Raw genomic sequence first — 20,378 nt, 5'->3', positions numbered from 1 at the left:
AAAGGGGAACGACAAGTGTAATCTTTTGTTCCCCCCGCCGCCATACTACACATGCCCGCTGTCGCGCCCACCCTCTCGCTTGCAGACAGCCGGAAGAGCGCAGTGGCGCAGCGAGCGCAATTGAGAAAATATCTCGGACTCAGGGTGCGCCATGTGTGCGGAGCAAGGCGACAGGCAGCGCAGGTAGCACCGTCCACCGGCCGGAGCGCTGTTTCAAAACAGCGCATATTGTCCGCGATAGTACCAACTCACCCAAGCCTCAACTTTAGCTGGACATTCGGCCGCTATTTGGACCGATTTATGGACGACACTGGTACGACACTGGCGAAGTATCAGCATGCTGCTGACATCATGACATCACGTGACATGATGACGTCACATCACATCACAACAATCTTGACGTCATCAGTTATTGTTCCATCACGTGACATCTTTACGTCAGGTGACACTACGATGTCACGTGACAGTGTGAAATCATAGGGTCACGTGATAAGTCATGACTACGTTGCGATATGACTCCAAGTAAACACACCAATGTTACGTTACACCGTAACGTCATATAACGTAATGACGTCCCGGGACTTTATGACGACACGGTGTCGCTTGACGACATTGACGACAAACGCTCAACATCATCATCATGCCCACAAAGGGAGGGGGGGCCGCTATCGCTGTAAAAGCCACGTCATGCGTTGAATAACTTGTCAAGACTCAAAAGATAAGCATCGTGGACTTTTCACAAAGAAAACAATTTGTTAAAGGGCAGTGACGTTTCCTTGGCCTGCTTTCAAAGGTAGTGTGCGGTTGGTGATTACCAAGGGTTCCCCGTTCTTGCCCATGAGCGCGTATTCGGACACTCTGAGGTGAGCGTCGACGCCGTAGACGCTCGAAAAGGTTCCATTGGTGGTGAACTGCATCACCCCCCGTCCGACGCGCTTAAAAAGCGGATCCCGCAGTTTTGTCACGTGGTAGTACCACAGGAATGCGCCATTGACTCGCCTCTCGTATCGAACCGCGAACCATCCGGTCACTGTTATGTCGGCCGTCCAAGGGATTTCCTGGAAGAAGACATTGTAAATTGACCTTTTTCAGAGTTCGTTGAAGCGACCGTGGCGCACCCTCGTGGAGATAATTCAAAACGTTTGCGGGCTCAGTCCGTCCTCCCGTCACCCCGTTCGCTTCCTAGACGCGATCGTTTTGGTGCGTTCGTTCTAGAAAGTTTTTCTCGCTGTGTTCCGGCTGTCGTTCTCTACAAATGGCTGATGACGATCCCGGAGGATCGAGTAAAGCAACCGTCTTCGACACTTCAGACTTTATCCGTCTGTACGCTTTTCAAGACGGATGGAGTGCCGATGCTGCATCGGTACCGGTCGTTAACACAGCGTACGTCGATCGGTACTTGGCGAAAGACTGCAGACAACTCCGGAAAGGATCGCCTTCAAAAAAGCCTACGCCAAGAAGGTCATGGTGAGCAACTTTGATCCCGACCACACCGTTCACCTTGTAAGGTGCACCTGTGCACCGTCTATGAAGCCGGGACATTACAGGCAACTGATATCGCTTTCCAAGAGCGCCGATATCGTTCAAGCGTCTTGCGACTGCGTTGCAGTGTGAGTTTATTTCTTCGGTAAAACCCGTGGCGATGTAATAATGTGTCTTAAGGATTACAGGATGCGTCAATATTTGTAAGGCGTGAGCCCCATAGTCGCTATCCTTTCGGCAGATTTGTATCAAGATCCGTGTGTGCCAGTCCTTTGATCATATTTTATGCGTGACGCGATAAGTTATTTAAAAAAAAACAAATAAAAAAAACAAGATTTGTGGTCTTCGTCTTTTTTGTGGTACTTCAGCATGCAACTAAAAAGGGCCAAGCTATTTCATCGATCTACTTATCGAACTAGGTGACGTGTTGATATAAAACTATGTAGTAGGACATTTTTTTATTCAATATTTTAATGAGCTTCATGCGTAAATATATACTTTTATGGTTGAGCGGAACATGCCATCACATAGCTGGCCTGCTCTTTACACTATGCGACAGTGTAAAGGTCTGTTTTCCGTGACAACGGCTTGGCTTCCCGCCTCTTCGCTGCCCTGCTGTACCGTGCAAGCAAACTCGGTGGGGAGGCAGGTGTCGGCTTCTATGTAAACAAGGAGGGAGCGAAGTCTGGGTGATTCTGGTCTCGTGAAGATACCCCTGCATCGTAAAAATCAGGAACAAAAACCTTGCTATGTATGATTAGCCTGCACGGAGTATGACGGGTATATCCTGAGTTCAAACAAATATGAATGAACTAACCTCCAATGAAGTGGACGCTGCAAACACGCGAGTTCGCAGATGGCTGCCAAGGCGTCCCGTCGGAGTTCTGGCGTCGCAGCGCTTGAATCCATTTTTCTCTCTTCTTGAGGTGCGCGGTAGCTTTCGGGAATCTAAAGAAGCTCACGTTCGGCGTGTTTTTCTTGCTGTTTGTACATCCAACAGCCGGGCAGCGGTGAGGCATCGCGACAGCGCCGGACAGACGCGCCTAGCAATGCGAGCGAAGCCAGGCAGCGTACGAGGAGAGCCCGCAAAGATGGCGCCTTTCCCTTTCCTACTCTCTCCTCAAGTTCGGGCATGCGCACAAAATTCTCCGAAAAAGGTCAATTATAGACATGAACAGCTTTAGGGACGCAGTGCCAGTTATGATTCTTCCTTGGTGATTCGTCCCTAGGCATTGATATCGGCGAGTACCGCAGTCTTACTAGGTACGAAGCAATCTTCAGACAACTCGGGAGTCTCCACGCTCTGTTTCTATCAACCTTTCTGAGATAATATGGCGGAAAAAGTTAAAGCGAATTCATTTTTCGAATAAAAATTTCCCAATTTTCTCTACTAAAACAAAACAAAAAAAAAAAAATTCATTTCTTTAAATTATCATAATCTCGCTAGTATGTCTAAAATCAAATTCAAAGTTGTATTACCAAAACGACAAAGGATACCTGACCAGTCCCAGCGAACGATTGAGGATCAATATCAACCACCTTCTTTTGTCACTCGACCCAAAGCTTGGTCACACGGCGTCCTCTCGACCTTTCTTTAGAATGAAACCAGCCGATTAGGCGCAGCATTTAACTTTGACTTTGCGGACACGCTTTTAGGAGCCATAATTTGGAAGGATTCGAAACCAACACTATTTTTTACTTTGCTAAACACCCGTGATACGCAATACCTGATGCAAGACACGGGGTCATGCATGTTTTCGCCGGTGACACACTTGGAAAAGCTCTGGATATACTAGGTCAGGCCTAATACCCCGAGCTTGTGAAAGTACAACATTTGGCAGGAATAGCTTTTCTTCTTTTTTTTTTCTTTTGTGGAAAGGGGGAGGGGGGGGGGGGGCGGGTTAACTTGAGCTGCATTCCCGGCATGGCATTTTCTCAAATTAGTCTCCTATTTACACTGTATGGGCTGTGCTTATTTTCATATTCCTGGACCTTCGTCGATCCAGGAGCATATGAATATATGATGCGGCAGGGTATAATAATGATGATAATAATGTTGTTTTTTTTTAAGCTTTCGGAGCCTAGTGACTAGCGAACCAATATGGAACGCGACAGCTGTTGCACCCCTCGCCATACAGTCAGCTCAACAAGACGTTGGCACTATCTGAATATTTTTTTTATATGTCAGTGTTCAACACCAGGGTTCGCTTCCCAGCCTCGCGCCTAACTTAAGAACATTTCTATACCTTGCCGGTTTTCAATACGACCGTTCGAGTTAAGAAAATAAATAAAATATCATTCTTTGCTTACGCGTGTGTCGGGCTTTGTGCAACACACAAGTAGGAAATCGACTGAGCGAATGATACACTGACATCACTATGAAATACCAGAAATAATAGTATTTTATGAAATAACTGTAAGCTCTATGCGAAATCCCCCTCCATGCTGTCATTCGTTTGTATTAGTAGCGTGTAAACATCTTGCACAGGACACGGCGGAGTTCTTGTACTTTCCCGGCACTTTTAATAAACTAACGCTGTCCGATTAGCTGTTATTCTTAATCCTACCCTAGCATCAACTGACGAGTGCAGACTTGTGCCTGTCTCAAATACTCCACTCAAGATACTGTATCTTAAATACTTTCTGGGTTATCTTGGTATCTTGCAAATGCCTTTGATGGAGAGTATTTAATACTCTATTTTAATTACAATTCCGAGTATCTTGTACTCATTATCTTAAATACATCTCTGACATTCCGCGATTTTCCGAGTTTTTCGGTATGAAGTGGGGTGGGCGTGGCACGGGCAAACCTGAACATTCTTTCGAGCAACCGAATCCTGTTGCTAGCTCCAATTAGCTACGGTGACTTTAATTGAGCTCGTGAAAATATCGCTTTTTTGCCGACTGTGACTCATATTTCAGCCCTAAGTTCGTACAAGGAAAGTTCTCCCCTCGCCTTCCAAAATCCCCTTTTGTTTCTATATAGTTTCCCCCAAAGAAATCCTCAAACCAAAGGCATCTTTATGGAAGTAAAGATGCCACGCTGAGGCGCAAGCAGACCGGGAAACGACCTACGAAAACAGTGCAGACGTAAGTGTCAAGAAATAACAAATAGAAGAAAATGAGAAGTGAACACACACAAAAAAGTATACATTTTTGTTTTGTTTTTGTATATTTGACCCCGCTAAGGCAAAGCATCGAGTTTTTTTTTGTGTGTGTGTGCTGTCAGTTCGGCACTTACTGCTCTCGCGAACACTGTCTGTAAGTGAACATTGATAAGCAGGGAACAGTACAGGAAACGAAATAGGAGCTCGGTGACCTCTCAAAATGCCAACAAAGTGTCCCCCAACGTTGAGCGCTTTTCTGAACGCAACCTATTTGAAGAAGGTGAGACCACTGCCGTGGCTATTAAGTGTGTTCTCTTTGTTATCCATTCGCTCATATCCGTGTCCTAAGTTTGTTTATAGTGAAGTATATGGAATATGGATTGTAGTTAAACGATGCGTCTAAGGTGCGCCGCAGGATGTGATATTCAGCGATGTCACTATAGGCGAAGCGCTCTGACCCGTTTGTCACCCCCACGCCTCGGTGTTTACCGAACACAAGACCTCTGCACATGCCCACAGGTCTTGTGGGCATGTTCGTGTCATATTTTTTGAATAGAGCGCGGGGCATTGTGTAATGAAAAAATACCAACAGTTAGTGAAGTGACGTTATATGCCGGATCTCCCCCGAAAGCAGTAGTCAGAGGATGCGAACTTGACCCACTTGGGCTTTTGTGCTGAGCTGGGTAGGCTGCATGCTGCATTGTTCATGCAGGCCGGAGTGGGAACAAAAGAGCCCCCTCCTTCCCCTCAACGGAAAACACGAACTCCAGCCGAACGTTGAGGCCGCGTTCGGTTAAGTCAGCCGAGCGCTGAGCCATTCTATTTGTTCTCCCCTTCAATCTAGTTCTAAAGTTAATCGATTGGGGCGCCACGGTCTGATCTCCTCCCCAATACCTAAAGCGGCCTTTTTCTTGTTGCCCTAGAAATGTTTTGTAACATCTCTCAGTGATATTGCCACGTGCGTTTCCCACTGCGCGTCGCCGAATGGTTACCGCACTTGGCTCTCGCGCGGAATCGCCGGGTTCGATACCAGAAAGCGGACGTTTCTTTTATTTATTTTTTCAACTTGACATTCTGGTAAGTTCGAGAATGTTGTCGTCTGTTCGAGTTACGAATGTTCTACGCGCCGAACTTTCTACGCCGAATGTTCCAGAAACACACGCGGGTACAAAAGGTGCACCGAGTGGCAGTCCGGAGTCAGTCTCGCCCCAGCGGTTGATCCTGCTCCTTTCTCTCTTTTTTGTTTTGGGAACAAGTTCGCCCCATTAAACGTTTAGTTTTTCCAGTTATTCGCCGCCTCATCGTTTATAATTCGTTGCAATATTTTGCTCTTTATAGTCGGACTACATAAAATAGCCCTACGATACTTTTTTTTTTTCGTTTTGCGTTCTTGCGTGCTAGTAAACCATTCTGATAACTTAGGTTTGCGTAACTGCATAATTGTCGTTGTCAATGACGTCGACACAAATTAAGCAATGCGGAAGTATCTTCAAAAGTAACTGAAATACAATTCTAAGTATTTGGACTCTACTCAAGATACTTTACAGTGAAAGTAGCTTGAGTAGTATTTTAAATACTTTATGACGCAGGTATTTAGTAACTTAACTTAAATACTTTTATCGAGTGTTTTGTCCAACACTGGATGATTGTCACCAACACGATGAGGACGGCACGCAGGTCGTAGAGTCGTCCTGCCTCCAGCGTGAAGCTTCGTGTTTTTTCGATAACGCGTGGGCGTCTCCTAAACCTCCCTTACAAACACTAATTCTGGAAGTGGAGAGAAATCATATCTAAAATTTAACGACTTTCTCAACTTCCTATCTAGTCGCGTCGTATCGAAAATTTATTAGACTTTCTATAGGCTTATTTACAAACGAAATCTATTTAGTACAGATGTTAGAAGTATTTTAGAATGTCTATTGTCACGTCTAAATAGACTTTCCGCCATATATTATCAAAAACGTTATAGACTAAATTCGATAGAATAATAAAATGGGGTGCGGTTAAGCGAAATCATACCCAGCTGGAGCCTCCTTGCGGAGGCTCTTTTTGTTTCGACTGAAGCAAATAATTATTACCTTTCGCAATGCTTTATAGTTGTACGTGCAGTTCACCCACGCTTGTAAACTACTTTCCGTATAAATTATTGGCGAAACAAAGAGCGACCTACTTCTAATCTGTTTTTACATTCTGGGATGGTCGTCGGTCAAATGAATGACTTTAAAGTTGAGGGTACATATCAAGGTGGAGCAGCGAAAAACACCAAATTAATAGTGTTGTGAGTAATCCGTGTCATGCGTATTTGTGATACCTGCGTGTTTCCACACGGCAAACGCCAGTGCATGTTTCTATGGATATATTATTCCAACCCTCAAATGAATGTTGAAATTATGTTTTTGTTTTTTGTTGCAAAAACTGACCTATCGGCGTTCGTCATTCGTTGTCGTTGGAATCTCTATCCGCGTTCTAAACAATTTATATATCCTATCTCTATACACTAAGATCTATAGGAATTTCAAACGATAGAGACAGTGTATAGAAAAATGGATTAATTTTCTTGATATCTATAACCACCATACATAATTTTCTGTAAATATAATGTATAAAGTGGATGAATATCTTTTATGAGGGCTCGATCGTGGATGAACAGCCCAATCACGACGAAAGTCAATGAGATCTAGCTGAACGCCGGGCATCTGAAGGAGGTGCCCGGCTGTTTTCATTCATTCAGTGACCATAGTGACGTAAACGGTAGGCAAGCCAGACCAGAAACTACGCGACAACTCTCAATCTTTGTTCACGCACCCTGAAAACGTCGGTGATCAGCCACTCGATCTTCACGGATCTCAGTGGCGGCACAGTGACGACCTGCTTGACGGAGTACTTCTCGGTCTCAGTGTGAGATTCGCTGTTGAGGTTTCTCAGAGTGAAATTTGTGAATGCGTTGCCAGGGATGCCCACAGATTTGTTGAGCTTGGCGTTCACGGATAACTCAAAGCCGCAATTGAACGCCCTCTCAGTGCTGAGCGCGTGCGTCGTGTTGTGCATCGTGGATCTCTTCACCGTGGTCGTCATTGAGTTGAAGGGTTGTTCATTGTGGGCCCAGTTCGTATAGATCACCTTTGGTTGGAGTGAATTGATCTTCGCCTCACCATACTTGATGGGACTCGCACGGACGAGTATCTTGCTGCTGCAACATGACACGTTGCAATGTGTGAATAATTTGCAGGTGGTCAAGGTTGGACTTTTCATTAAAGTAAAATCAGTATAAAAGCCATTTCTAAATATTCAGGTGAATCTCCGCGCTATTACTTTCAAAGTGAACACAGGATATTTCTGTCAAACACGAAAAAAAAGGAGTCTGGCAGCCTCCATCATTTCAAATAGGCCGTATTCAAAGGAGAAAAGATGGTAAGTGTCGCGTCCGCAGAGACTGAGTTCACAATTAAACCCATGGTGACATAAACAACATGAAGTATTTGTTGGACTTATCTACGCGTCGACCGGCTCAATTTGCGACAGTGTTCACCTGAGGATCTCGCTGAGTCAGTGAATCACCTTTTCACAAAACTTCGTCTCAGCTCAAGTCCAAACGCAGCCTACGCTATGAGCTCATGAGGCCAACCAAGCAGCGTCAAAAGCGAAACACACTGGGTGCATTTTGTTTGTGATTGGTTCAGCCATGATAAAAACACGTACAGAAACATGACAAACACCGCCATGGCGCGCTTTTGGCGGTGTCTGATTAATGTCCCTGAGCAGGGTTGCCAGGTGTTTGTACTCTGACCGGCCAAATTTCTCCGAGATATAGCTTAAAATAGCCAAATGATGTTTTAAAAAAAATAGCCCAAAATAGCCACAAAAAATTGACCATTTGAAAAGCATGTTTTAAACATAAGAGACACCTAATAAATTTTTATATATCAAATAGAAATATTCACACCGCTAGCATCACTAGCTCGAAGAACCAATGGCAGAGAATGGGTACATCACAACGGACAAAACGGGACACGTGTCGACCCGTTTTTCTCTGTTCCCAGTGTGAAGGATTTCAGAACATAAAAGTGAACACCTTGTTGTGTGCTCTGCAACAATGCCGAAATATCTCAGAAATGGCATCCCTTGCACGTTCGGCGAACTTCCTGAAACGCTCGTACAAGCGCATGACAACATACCTTCCACTGTATTAATGGGACGCTTAGTATCGGGGCACGGTGACCTCAATGACGTCACGGGAAAATTATGCATAACTAAACACAAGGTATAGGTCCACGCCAATCAACAGGCAACCTAAAGAGTGCGCAAAACGGATGCTGGTGGGGCCGTAAGGAATTGCGCCGTCACTGATTGAGATGGAGAAGTAACAGCACACGCTCGCATTTGGACAATATTGAAGCGTGAACAATTGCACAAGGTGCACAAAGAGCTGACAAATTTGCTTGCTGTCGCATACTTATCAAAGTTAAAAGACTGAAGCGCCAAATGCTCACGTAACTTATTCTATAAATACCATATTTCAGCCTATAAACCCATGTGCTTTGAGTCATTTCGACTTTAGGTGTGCCCAGCACAGATCAGAAATAGCCCAATACTAGCCAAATAGCCAACTACCACTTTTTAATGCCAACTTCAAATAAAACTAGCCCAATTTGGCTAATTATAGCCCAACCTGGCAACCCTGTCCCTGAATAAAAAGGTACCGACATCTCCTCCCTCCTCCTCTGACGCGCACACCTTTTATTTTTATGTTTTGCTTTTTTACACCCGCGTGTCGACTGCAGCGCCACCTGGATACGCCCAAGATAGAAGACGGCCTTATACTTGAGTCAGAGGGCAGTCAAAAGCTGAAAGACACGCAGATACATACACACAGGCTAAAAGAGCATTGTCATGGTCTACCAGACTCGAAGGATGTGCTCAAATAAAGACGATGAATGTCGCGACGTTGCACAGTCGGTGCAATTTGATTGGCGACACTGAGCTTATGTCGTGCACTGCACTCCGACATCATAGCATTCCTTTTCCCTCCTCGCCCTTCAGGCACACTCTTATTGTTATATTTTGCTTTTTGCGCTCGTGCGTCCGCGGTAGCGCGGCCTGGAACGGCCCAAGATATCAGGCAGAATTCTTCAAAGGTTTTCGCTATTTTTTTGTATGAAGGGGCATTATGTCTGATTAGTCCCACCAGCTCGCAGCTTCGGCTGTGTCTGAAATTCAGGAAAACCGAAGTACACAAGTGGAAGCTGAAAGCCTGACAGAGCATTCTTTTTCAACTTGCAATCTGAGTTTGATTGAGAAGATGACGTCAAGGATTCGATCTACAGGCCTTTCGTTGGATAAACTAAACACCATGTAGGGTGCTGGAAAGCAGCTGGACAAAGCGCCTTGTATAGTTCAATTCTCTCCCCAAAGGGAGTATTCGGGAGCTCGAGATTGTACCCTTGCAGGAAAGGTCATGCGGGACAAAAGACAAACATATGAAAACCAATGTGTAAAGGTGTTAAACGTAGGCCGAACTCACCCATAAGATTGACTACGCCGCCGCCACAAAAAGGAATTGATGGAACATTAGTCTTTCGTAGACGCGCAACAACCTCGCAACAACGTGTAGAGCGTAAGATGGCACGAACCCTCTCGTGCACTTCTGTCTACCTCCTGTGAACTAAAACGTCACGTGGGCCTGGTGGCATCGCTACCAACATGAGTACTAACTCGCCCTTCGTCTTGTTTGTACAGATTCTGATCTTCAACGCTTCCTTCGCTGAGCCCGCGGCTGTGTCTGGCTTTTGCCCGGCACGTGCGTGGTATGCTCCATCTGATTGCTCGTGGGATGACGGTGCTATCAACTCCCCTGGCCTGTTTTTCGGCGTTTCCAACGGTGCAACTATCTTCAGCCAGTTTACAAGCCAAGCGGCATCGACAGCAACGGACTCGCATATATAAACGAGGAAGCATTGACCGCACCGGACTGTGGGCCTGGTGGCATCGCTACCAAGATGAGTACTAACTCGCCCTTCGTCTAGTTCATACAGGTGCGTAATTCCTGCTGCCTTTATACAAAAAAGAGTAGTAATAGGTGTTTGCTCTTGCTACCAGGCCCCCAGTGTTGTCTTGCTATTGTGTCTGAGTGTACTGCCGTGGTACGGCACTTGTTGCTCCTCTGTGGAGATGTAGAGCTAAATCCCGGCCCTGTCACCACAGAAGCTATGATGGCGTTGCTGACTAAACTTGACGCCGGCCAAACAACTGTACTCGACGAGCTGAAAGCAATCAAAAACAAACTTACACTCACTGACCAGCCGGTCAACGCTTTGTCTGACAGAATGACGCGAATAGAGCAGGAGTTTTCTCATTTTAATTCGATCCGAAATGATCTTGATGAACTCCGCGGTGTCACGACGACCCTTACTGATAGTTCAGCGACTCTGGTTGAACGCGTAGATGACTCGGAAAATAGATCGCGGCGCTCGAACCATCTTTTTTGGCCTCCCTGACTCTGGTAAGGAAACGTGGGCACCAATCGGAACAGAAAATAATAAACCTTTGTTCACAACATCTTGACATAAACATCATGCCAGACGGCATCGAGCGTGCCGACCGACTAGGTCGATATCGTCCCGATCAGAACCGCCCGATAATTGTAAAATTTGCTCTTCATAAAACCAAAGAACGAATATTTTCTCAAGGTAAAACGTTCAAAGACACTAGCTTCGCTGTAAGTGAAGATTTCTCGCCTTCGGTTCAGCTTGCTAGGAGGAATTTGTTAACTTTCGCGCGTAACCAAGCTATGCCCTTTTCCTTACGTTTCAAAACGCTCCTCATTGGACAAAAACGGTACTTTTTTTATGACGCGTCAAACACCATAAAAGAGTGTCCTCCTTAACTAACCCGATCTTGTCGCCGCGGTCATGAACACACATTCCCAAAGCCACTGGCCTTTATTTATACAAATATAAGAAGCGTGATTTCTAAACAAGACGAGATGTGTAGCCTAATTGCATCCACCGATTGTTACATTATTGCGCTTACTGGAACATGGCTGTCATCATCAGTAACTGATACAGAAATTTTTACGGGCACTTCTGGGTTCAATATATTCCGCAAAGATAGGGCAAGTGGCCGGGGAGGGTGGGTCTTGATTGCGATAAGAGATAGTTTTGTGCTGAACCTAGTAAATTTCTCTTCACCGTTGGAAATGCTTTGGCTTTCTTGCAAGGTTCAACATGCTTCGCTCCTTATCGGTGTATGTTACCGACCCCCTCACAGCGACCCATCTTTTCTAATTAACCTTAATGAAGCTATCAACGAATTGTACCTTAATTATCCCAAATACAGTATTCTGCTATTCGGTGATTTTAATTACCCTTCTATCGACTGGTCCGCCTTATCCGTTTCAGTCCCCCTTGATACGAGAGAAGCGACTGGTTTCGTTGACCTTTGCCTCAATTTCGATCTTTCACAGCTTGTAACTAAACCCACACGATCAAGCACTCACTCTTCTAATATCCTTGACCTCATTCTTGTTTCTGATCCTGACTCTTTAAAGTCGATACACTACCTACACGAAATAAGTGATCATAAGGTGATTTACTGCACATTTTCTTTAAATATTCGATCAAAATCGAAGCGGAAGAAAACCGTAAAACTATACGAGAAGGGGGAATTACCAATGAATACTGAGCTAAGAAAATTCCTAGATGTCCCTATGATAGACTTTGATAATCGGTCTGTCTGCGAAAATTGGACAATGTACAAATCTAAAATGCAACAACTAGCTGAAAGTTTCATCCCAACTGTGACATTTTTCGAAAGCGCTTCTGCTCCATGGTTTAATGGCACCCTGAAACGTTTAAGCACAAAAAAAAGAGACTCTTTCGTAAAGCCAAAACTACGGAGTGCAACTCGGATATGGAGAAGTTTTATAGTGCCGACAGACAATTCAGAAGCGCAATCAGAACACAAAAACGAGCATTTTATAATGCTGATCTCCCATGCATGCTGCAGAGCAACCCAAAAAAAGTTTTGGAAAGTTGTTAATCCTAAACCTGATATTGCAATCAATCTTAAAAACGACGATGAGTCTTCGGTTCCTAATGGCGAATGTGCAGAAAAATTCAATGATGTTTTTTGTTCACTGTTTACACAAGAGTGCAATGATATGTTTTCTATGGCTCCTCCTGCCTTTCCTACATCCATGGTTTTGATCACGTTTGAACCGGCTGGAATTGTGAAAATCATCGACACCCTTAAGATTTCTTCATCAGCGGGTATTGAAGAAATAAATGTAAAAGTGTTAAAGGATACTAAAGATATATCTAGCGTAATATTGACAAAGCTTTTTTCACAGTCACTTTCTACTGGTTCCCTGCCATACGACTGGAAGGTCGGGAAGATCGTTCCAATCTACAAAAACGGAAACAAGTGCTCCACTTCTAACTACCGTCCCATCTCCCTAACATGCGTGTTTTGTAAACTAATGGAACATATAATCTACTCAAAAATCATTCATTACTTGTTAGAGAACAACTATATCCATTCCTCCCAACACGGCTTCCGAAAAAACTTCTCCTGTGAAACTCAACTCACGTCTTTCGTTCATGACCTGCATGTGAACCTCGACTCTAACATTCAAACTGACGCCATCATTCTAGACTTTACTAAAGCCTTCGATAATGTCCCTCACAGACGTCTCATATACAAGCTTACTCTACTTAACTTAGATCCCGCGATTTTGAACTGATCATTAGCTTTCTTACGCATAGACATCAATTTGTTACCGTTAACCAGTCATCATCCTCTATTGCCGAAGTCTCCTCAAGCGCTCCTCAGGGATCGGTCCTTGGACCACTTCTATTTCTAAGACACATCAACGACTTACCCATATCAATCACGTCGCATATTCGCCTCTTCGCTGACGACTGCGTCATCTACCACCAAGTAACTAACCCTTCGGACCACCAACTCATTCAAGACGACCTCATACGCATTCAAGCATGGTGCGAAGAATGGCAGATGTCTCTTAACGTTCACAAATGCCACCTCGTGTCATTTACACGTCGTGTAAACCCCTTCGTGTTTTCCTACTCACTTAATAACGTACAGTCTCCGGCGATATGAAAGACCCACTGGGAGCGCGTGGCCGAGGCGGTGGCTGGCGGGGGCGCTGCGAGCGCTCCGGGCAGTTCCATTCTGGTTCGAGGGGAGGACGCTCACTCGGGACTCGGCACAAACTGATAAGCGCGTTTCGCTTTATCTGAGCCCCGAGTGAGCGTCCTCCCCTCGAAGCAGAATGGAATTGCCCGGAGCGCTCGCAGCGCCCCCGCCAGCCACCGCCTCGGCCACGCGCTCCCATTGGGTCTTTCATATTGCCGGAGAGTGTACCTCTGCAGAAAAGCCTTTCCTATAAGTATCGGGAGTCCACCTCTCATCTGATCTTTCATGGGCCACTCATATCAGTCACGTTATCTCCACTGCTAATCGCTCTCTAGGCTCCTTAAAACGTAACCTTAAACTAGCCCCTCCTCATCTAAAGCTACTTGCTTACTCATCCCTTGTCCGTCCTAAACTGGAGTACGCATCTCCCATCTGGGACCCGCATCAGGCCTATCTCATCAATAACCTCGAATCACTGCAGAATCGTGCAGTACGTTTTATCTACTCAGATTACTCTTCCTTTTCTAGCGTAACTAATCTTAAAATCCGTGCAAACCTTCCTGTCCTTTCTGTCCGTCGGAAACCGGCTAGGTTATCTCTTTTCCACAAATTTTACTAGAGCCAGTGCCTCCAATCATCATACATCATATCTTCAGAACACCGGCTTCCTCGCACGGGACATAACCTCGGCGTAAGGCGCCCCAAAGCAAGAACCGTCACCTTCCAGAATTCATTTTTTTCACGCACTGCCATTGATTGGAACGATCTTCCCGAGAACGTCGTCATCACTCATGACCCGATGGAATTTAAAGAACGCTTTCTAGAGTCCCCACTTTAGGTTTGTACGAACCATCTATATGGGTATATTTCGCCTTTTACGTTTGTGTGTATTTGCTCTTTGTATGCGAGCTGCTTTTGGCGTGTTTTTTACCCTTTTGTTTTACGCTGTGTACCCACCCCTTATGTAATACCCCCAAGGGGGTCCTTAAGGTATATAAATAAATAAGGAAATAAATACGGCGAACGTGTTGTGAGATCGGCTTTTTTAAATACGGTCCGAAGGTTCTTAAGATTACTACAAGGTCCCAACAATTATGCTCGCCGCATAATAAGGACTTTCTGATTTAATTATGAGCGTCCGTTTGTAAGAATTGTAAAAAAGCCTACCGAGCTTTTTCTTTCTTCTTTAATCCAATCCTCTCCAGAACAATTAGGCGAACTTCTAACATGAGCACTGTAGTTATTTTCAGTTCGCATTTTACATTGGAAACTTTCCGAGGAGCTTCCGACCAGTGCCTCGTCAGTAAATAAATCTGATACAAATAAAAAAATTAGACCTGCGTAAATCCAGCGACACCTTATCGGACCTTAATGTATCCCTTCGCTGATGTATAAGCCCGACGTTCTCGCTACAGCGGCAAGTCAGGCTTCGCGCTTCGCTTTTTCTGCCGTTGAGGGCACCTTGCGTGGAATAGCCATCACGAATGTCCGCTCGGGGAGTGACACTGGTGATGCCATTCTCCCGAAATCGCTGCTTTATTTCGATTGCTCAAACCGTCAAGTGCGTAATTATGTTTAATGAGAAACACAATTACAACGAAAAGCAGCTGGTGTTCAAGAACTGCAGGGAGCTGAAAAATACCCTCGTGAGCGTGTCCGATGACTATTCAAAGGAGACAGTGGAAAAGCGACGGCAACTTTGGAACCCGGCACGACAAGAGAAATGGAACGGAGATTAAGTGCGACTTGTGTTTCACAAACTTTGTGTAAATGACGTAGTCTACGTCTGGGATTCAGTAACGAACACGCGCGTTCAACAGAATGCGCGCGTCATGCCAATAGCCTCTCAACAAAATTGACATAAAAGGAAGAAAGAGGTACGAATAATCACAATAAACGCACAAATCATACTAAACAAAGCACCGGAATTGGAATATATTATTATTCAGCATGATCCACATGTTATTGTTGTAACCGAGACTTGGCTACATAGTAACATTGCCGACTGCAAGGTGTTTCCAAGGGACTATAGCGTGCTACGAGGGAAGGACAGAGAAACTAGAGGAGGAGGCGTTGCCATTCTTATAAAGGACACTCTAAAATATGAGGCGTTACCTGGTATTAACGACCATGAGAGCGTATGGTGTAAACTACTCCTGAAGAGATGGTCTTCTTAATTGGTGGGGTGTATAGGGCCCCGGGCACTAGAATTCATTTCCTCGAGAAAATAGACGATTATTTAACAACTCTAGTGAAAAACAGAACTAAAATTATCCTAACGGGCGACTTTAAGCTGCCACATATCGGATGGCACGAATTAAGCCCAGGCAGAGCGGATAGATTACATGGAGAATATTTGTTTGATATAATGCTTAAATATGGACTGACGCTGGTAGTTAACGAACCAACCAGAATTCAGGGATCATGCCAATCTGTATTAGATATATGCCTGGTATCTGATTACTTTTTGAATTACAAAGTGTGTGTAGAGCACGGAATTTCAGATCATAAAATGGTTATCTTGACTCTAGAGTTAAGCAGTCTACGCTTTCAGAAAACGGACCCTAAATTTGTTTATGATTTTTCACGGGCAGACAACACATCAATATTAGGTTATCTCGAACTATCTTTAGACCACATAGATAAAAATAATGACGTAGATTGTTTGTGGGGCTATTTCTCAAAAGCAGTCGCCTACTGTCTTGCAAGATTTGTTCCGAAAAAAAAAAACAATAAAAAGAAACAAGTCTAATCCATGGATAACACGGGACATAATTCACCTTAAACGTAAACTAAAACGAAAAAGAAAGCAGAAAAATAAGAACGCTTTAGAAATTGCTAATCTAGGCCGTGAAGTACGATCAAAGGTCAAGACTGCTAGAACAGAGTTCCTTTCGACTACCTTGAACGATTACTTAAGGGACTCGCCACGCAGATTCTGGCAGTATCTGTCATGTAAGGAACATATAGTAAACGAAATCATGAAGGATGGAAAAGTATGCAGCAATCCAGCATTTGTGGCGACTGAATATAATATTTTTTTTTCATTCTGTTTTTACCGAAGATAATGATCGTGAAAGTGTCATAACTAATGTTACTGATTTGCCTGAAACAGAGATTGTTGTCTTATATGAGGGTGTTCTTTTCTATGCTACTGAATATCGATGTAAAAAAGCACCGGGTCCAGATAACATTCCAAATGAATTTTTGAGGCGCTGCTGTCTAAGAGCTGCTGAGTTTCTAGTAGTTATTTTTCAAGCGTCATTGACCCAGGGGAGGCTACCTAAGGGCTGGTTACTTGCGCGAGTAGTCCCTATTCATAAATCCGGGAGTCGGCTTGATGTTGGAAATTATCGGCCGATATCCCTTAATTCTACTGCCTGCAAAGTCCTCGAACATATTATTTGTAAACATCTCACAGACTTCATCGAACACGATGATCTGTTTTACGAAAAACAACATGGTTTTAGAAGGAAGTTATCAACTGTCACCCAGTTATTTGAGGCGACTCATTATTTTGCATCTGTTTTAAATGAGCGTGGTCAAGTAGATGTGATGTCAATTGATCTGTCAAAAGCATTTGACCGAGTCACGCACTCGAAGCTGCTAAAAAAATTTTTAGATTTAGGGGTAAGTACGCCTATTGTTTCTTGGATCAAATCTTACTTGTCAAACAGATTTCAATTTGTTGAGATCGCGGGGGAAACTTCCACGCTGCTGCCAGTCACTTCCGGTGTGCCTCAGGGCCCGGTTTTGGGGCCAATTTTGTTTCTTGCGTATATAAATGACATTGCAACTGAAATTCATCCATCTGTTGAAGTCCGCCCTTTTGCAGACGATTGTATAATGTACATCAAAGTTAATTCACAACAGAACCAAATGCTATTAAATGACTCGTTAATGGTTATGCACGAGTGGTGTCACAAATGGGATATGAAGATAAATTTTGAAAATAACTTTTGTAACAATCAAAAAAGATGTCGCCTAATACATCTCCGTATTCCTATAATGGTGCACTTGTGAAACAATCAGACACTTTTAAATACTTAGGGGGTCACAATTTCTAACGATCTAAACTGGAGGGTACATAAAAAAAATGTCTGTAGTGCGGCTTTGCGAAAATTTGGGTTTTTAAGACGGGCGCTCAAAAATACAACGCCTGAAGTTAAATTGTTTGCGTATAAGACTCTAGTTCGATCATCTCTTGAATACGCGTACGTGATCTGGGATCCATATGTCAAATATCAAATAGAACAACTTGAGCGTATCCAGCGGCGGGCAGTAAGATTTGTTTATTCAGAGTATCGCCGCACGGAATCGGTAACAGAACTATTAAAAAAAGCGGGGCCGCCAACCTTGGGTCAGCGGAGAAAAATTGGAAGGTTAAAATGTTTTTATCAACTTTACAATGGGCATTAGAACATCAGTTCGAGTGACTATATACAGCTTCCTGGTAGAAGGTCCCCGAGAGTTAATAATCAGTTTGGAGTCAAGCCGTATTTACCAAATCTCGATGTTTTTAAGTACTCTTTTCTGATAAGAACAATTTAGGAGTGGAATAGTTTGGATGGCGACCTCTTTGTTGGGATTGGCAGTGCCGATAAGTTTGAAGCTGTATTATTTGATTTATATGCAGAGCCATACCAGTATTCCTCGGTGGTGGTGACTTTCGGTGGTGTGGTTCAACCGATATTGTACTCAAATGATTGTATTGCGGTGATTGTTCTTGATCTTTGGTTCTTATTTCTGTTGTTTTATTGCTGTACACTCCTGAAACAGCCCGAAAGGGCTTTCAGTATTGTAAATAAATAAATAAAATAAATAAATAAAAAACAGCGGATTCCAAATCCAGTCTCTTTTTTACTGTTATTTTTCCTTGGAGAACGGGGCGTGTTGTGGTGTGTATGTGTGCGTGCGTGTGTGTGTGCGTGCGTGCGTGCGTGCGTGTGTGTGTGTGTGCGTGCGTGCGTGTGTGTGAGAGTGTGTGGGTGTCCGTGATGTCACATGGCGTCATAAGGTCACGCGATCGGCGTCACGTGGCATCACGATGTCCAGTGCGGACCCGACGTGACCTAATGGCCTCATGTGACATCGCGTGAAGTGACACCGTGGCACCTCGTGACGACCCGTGACTCCGACATCGTATGACGTGTTGTGACATGAGACCATGATATCACGCAACGGCCGCCATACTCCGCCCTACACTATCATATTAAGGGGGGGGGGGGAGTAGCCGATTAAAGCTATATCGATGTAAACGTTAATGTGCTGTTACAAAGCCGCAAGTTAGTCAGCCCCGGTGGGTGTCTGGTGTCACCGTTGCATCAGATAGATTTAGGCAGTGAACTACGACCGGCGGCATTATGTAACTAGCAATGCACGTGCTTTAGGCAGTAGCATAGCCTTCTATATACTGACAAAGTTTGGCAGATCGCCACGAGAAATGGCCGCCGAAATGGAAAAGTTGGAGCGGCAGACAACGCATGAAAGGACAGCCAGGTGACTAGCACCCCGCTGCTGCGAGACGCCGAAACACACTTCTCCCGAGCGACCAAGTGTGTTTCGGGTCCTCGCCGCTGCAAAAGCTGTGCGCTGATGTCCAGGCTCCCCGAGAAATTGCTCTCTGATGCTCGTTGCTACAAGATCTTCGCGCTCCGAATCTGCGACCGCGCAGTCTATGGCTCCGTCGTCGAACTGCCAGGTTTTGTGAGTATAAAAGAGGCTATGGCCGTAGCATACACGACCGCACTCAGGTACGATGTTCTTCCAGATATAAATGGGCACCCTGCATCGTCTTGATCTCCAAGTTTCGCAGCGCCAGCTTTTTCATTTTGTACTTTGAGCTCGGGTGCGTTAAAAAGTATTGGCTCCAGTGAAAATAAATCTAAGCGTCGGAATGTCGAAATGCCTGATTAATTATCGAAATGCCTGATTAATTATAAGACACAGAAACAGACGTAAGGCTCACACAACAAATCGAACCAACAAATGCAAGATGAATGGGTTGTCAACTTACGGACGTGTTCTGACCTTGAACCACTTAAGTTCCAAGTTGTTCCCGTATATGTCCCACCAGGACACTTTGACCCCGTGCTTCACCGACAGTGCGTCCACAAACTCTTGAATCTTTTCCTCGAGGTCGAATAGGAGTTGGTTAGTCGCTGTTGGTTACGTGCAATGCGAACAAATACACAAGAAAAACGAAACAAAAAATTACCACGCACTCTGACGTAATTTTCATGATAGTTCTCGAGGAAAACGAAGCGTAAGTCACGTTCATTGGACGCAGTAAACACGTTCAACTAAACAATGTCGCTCAGTGATATGACTAAACTTGCGTCCTACCGATCCGAGCAATTCCCGCAGTATAGCTGCTTCATAAACCATTTGGTTTTGTGAACAGGTGCTGCTACGTTTTGGCATCTCAGCGAACAGTGTGTTGTGTTCATTTGGGTAAAGAAATAATACAAATATATATTCAAATATCCGCAACTATTTTTTTCTTTTACTTTAGAATTCTGTTTGGTGTCAAAGAAAGAGTGCCGCCTTTTCTCTTCTGTCTTGAGGTATCTAGCTCAGCTTGAGGCACTATTTAAAACAGACGGTGACGGCGGATTATTTTGTCTTCAATTTAAC

The 20,378-nt window shown here is 44.4% G+C and overlaps 1 protein-coding gene across 1 annotated transcript; it reads right to left on the bottom strand.

Annotated features, from left to right (window-relative positions):
- Positions 1 to 755: 755 nt before the first annotated feature.
- On the bottom strand, positions 756 to 20,165 carry LOC120840855. The gene is made up of 4 exons (XM_040211612.1): positions 20,081 to 20,165; positions 19,759 to 19,903; positions 7,395 to 7,779; positions 756 to 1,058 (listed from the first exon to the last, which is right to left on the bottom strand). The coding sequence occupies exons 1-4, from the start codon at positions 20,163 to 20,165 to the stop codon at positions 756 to 758; spliced, it is 918 nt and encodes a 305-aa protein (XP_040067546.1).
- Between the last annotated feature and the right edge of the window lie 213 nt (positions 20,166 to 20,378).

The sequence above is a fragment of the Ixodes scapularis genome, unplaced genomic scaffold (genome assembly GCF_016920785.2).
Source record: "Ixodes scapularis isolate PalLabHiFi unplaced genomic scaffold, ASM1692078v2 PGA_scaffold3__209_contigs__length_174095766, whole genome shotgun sequence".
NCBI classification, from domain to species: Eukaryota; Metazoa; Arthropoda; class Arachnida; order Ixodida; family Ixodidae; genus Ixodes; species Ixodes scapularis.
Note: the sequence above shows the minus strand (reverse complement) of the source record. Positions and strands in the feature narration are given on the sequence as shown.